The following is an 826-nucleotide window of genomic DNA, read 5'->3' on the forward strand; positions in this document are numbered from 1 at the left end:
TCCAGATTAAATCACAGAATTTGAACCTCGGGCTGAACATGTTATGAACCTTTAGGACATCATGTCTTTGTGTTACCGTTCAGACGTTGTTGTTGTGACTCACCATCTTGTTGTTGTACCAGTACAAAGAGTTCTTCTTCAGGACAAACCAGTATTTCTTCCATTTGCTTCCCAGGAAGCTGCGGCCCTCCTTCCTGCGCTGAAGCCAGCCCTCACAGTCCACCACACCCAGGTCTTTGACCGAAACACGCCGCCGACTCATGGCTGCAGTCGACCTGTAGAGGGGAGACGGCAGAGAGCAGCTTGGCTCAAAGGTTCAGGCTGTGCGGCAGGTAGCACATTAGCACCTAAAAAATCGCGCCAAAAATCACTATTCTCTGAGTCATAACTCAGTCAAATCTGAACACACAGACATAATACACATATTTTTAGATTCAGTGTGACTTGCACTTCCCTTTCTATCATTATCTACCTACGTCCATTGTGAATAAATATCCACAAATGCACTTAGAAACCATACAAAATAGACGCTCCTTATAACAGAACTTGCCTAAGAATCGTTACATTTTTAAGTTTACTTCTGTATCTAAGTAATCCAGTGGTAGCTGTTTGTATATTAATGGTTGAACTTCGAACAGGAAGTGCTGATGGCTAATTCAGCATATTTTTAATAATGCTAGTTTGCTAGAGTGTAAACAAATATAGGCTAAAAATACTGAGCTCAACAAACTTTAGTCCACAGCCAACTCACTGACTCTGACGACATAATAAGTCTTGTTTACAGAAGCAAAGCATCATGGTAACTGTAGGCCTGAAACTTGGAGCA

At 42.0% G+C, this 826-nt stretch overlaps 1 protein-coding gene across 1 annotated transcript in view; it reads right to left on the reverse strand.

Annotated features, from left to right (window-relative positions):
- The window catches only part of LOC147817510 (interactor protein for cytohesin exchange factors 1-like), a 7,821-nt gene that overhangs the window by 5,437 nt on the left and 1,558 nt on the right, over positions 1–826 (reverse strand). The window contains exon 2 of the mRNA XM_087170404.1: positions 104–275. Coding sequence (XP_087026530.1) covers positions 104–262 — 159 coding nt within the window. The 5' untranslated portion in view covers positions 263–275. The remainder of the gene's footprint in view (positions 1–103; positions 276–826) is intronic.

Source organism: Seriola lalandi, unplaced genomic scaffold (assembly GCF_002814215.2).
Source record: "Seriola lalandi dorsalis isolate HSWRI2012SDOR001 ecotype SW California unplaced genomic scaffold, Sedor1 jcf7180002054947, whole genome shotgun sequence".
In the NCBI taxonomy this organism is placed as follows: Eukaryota; Metazoa; Chordata; class Actinopteri; order Carangiformes; family Carangidae; genus Seriola; species Seriola lalandi.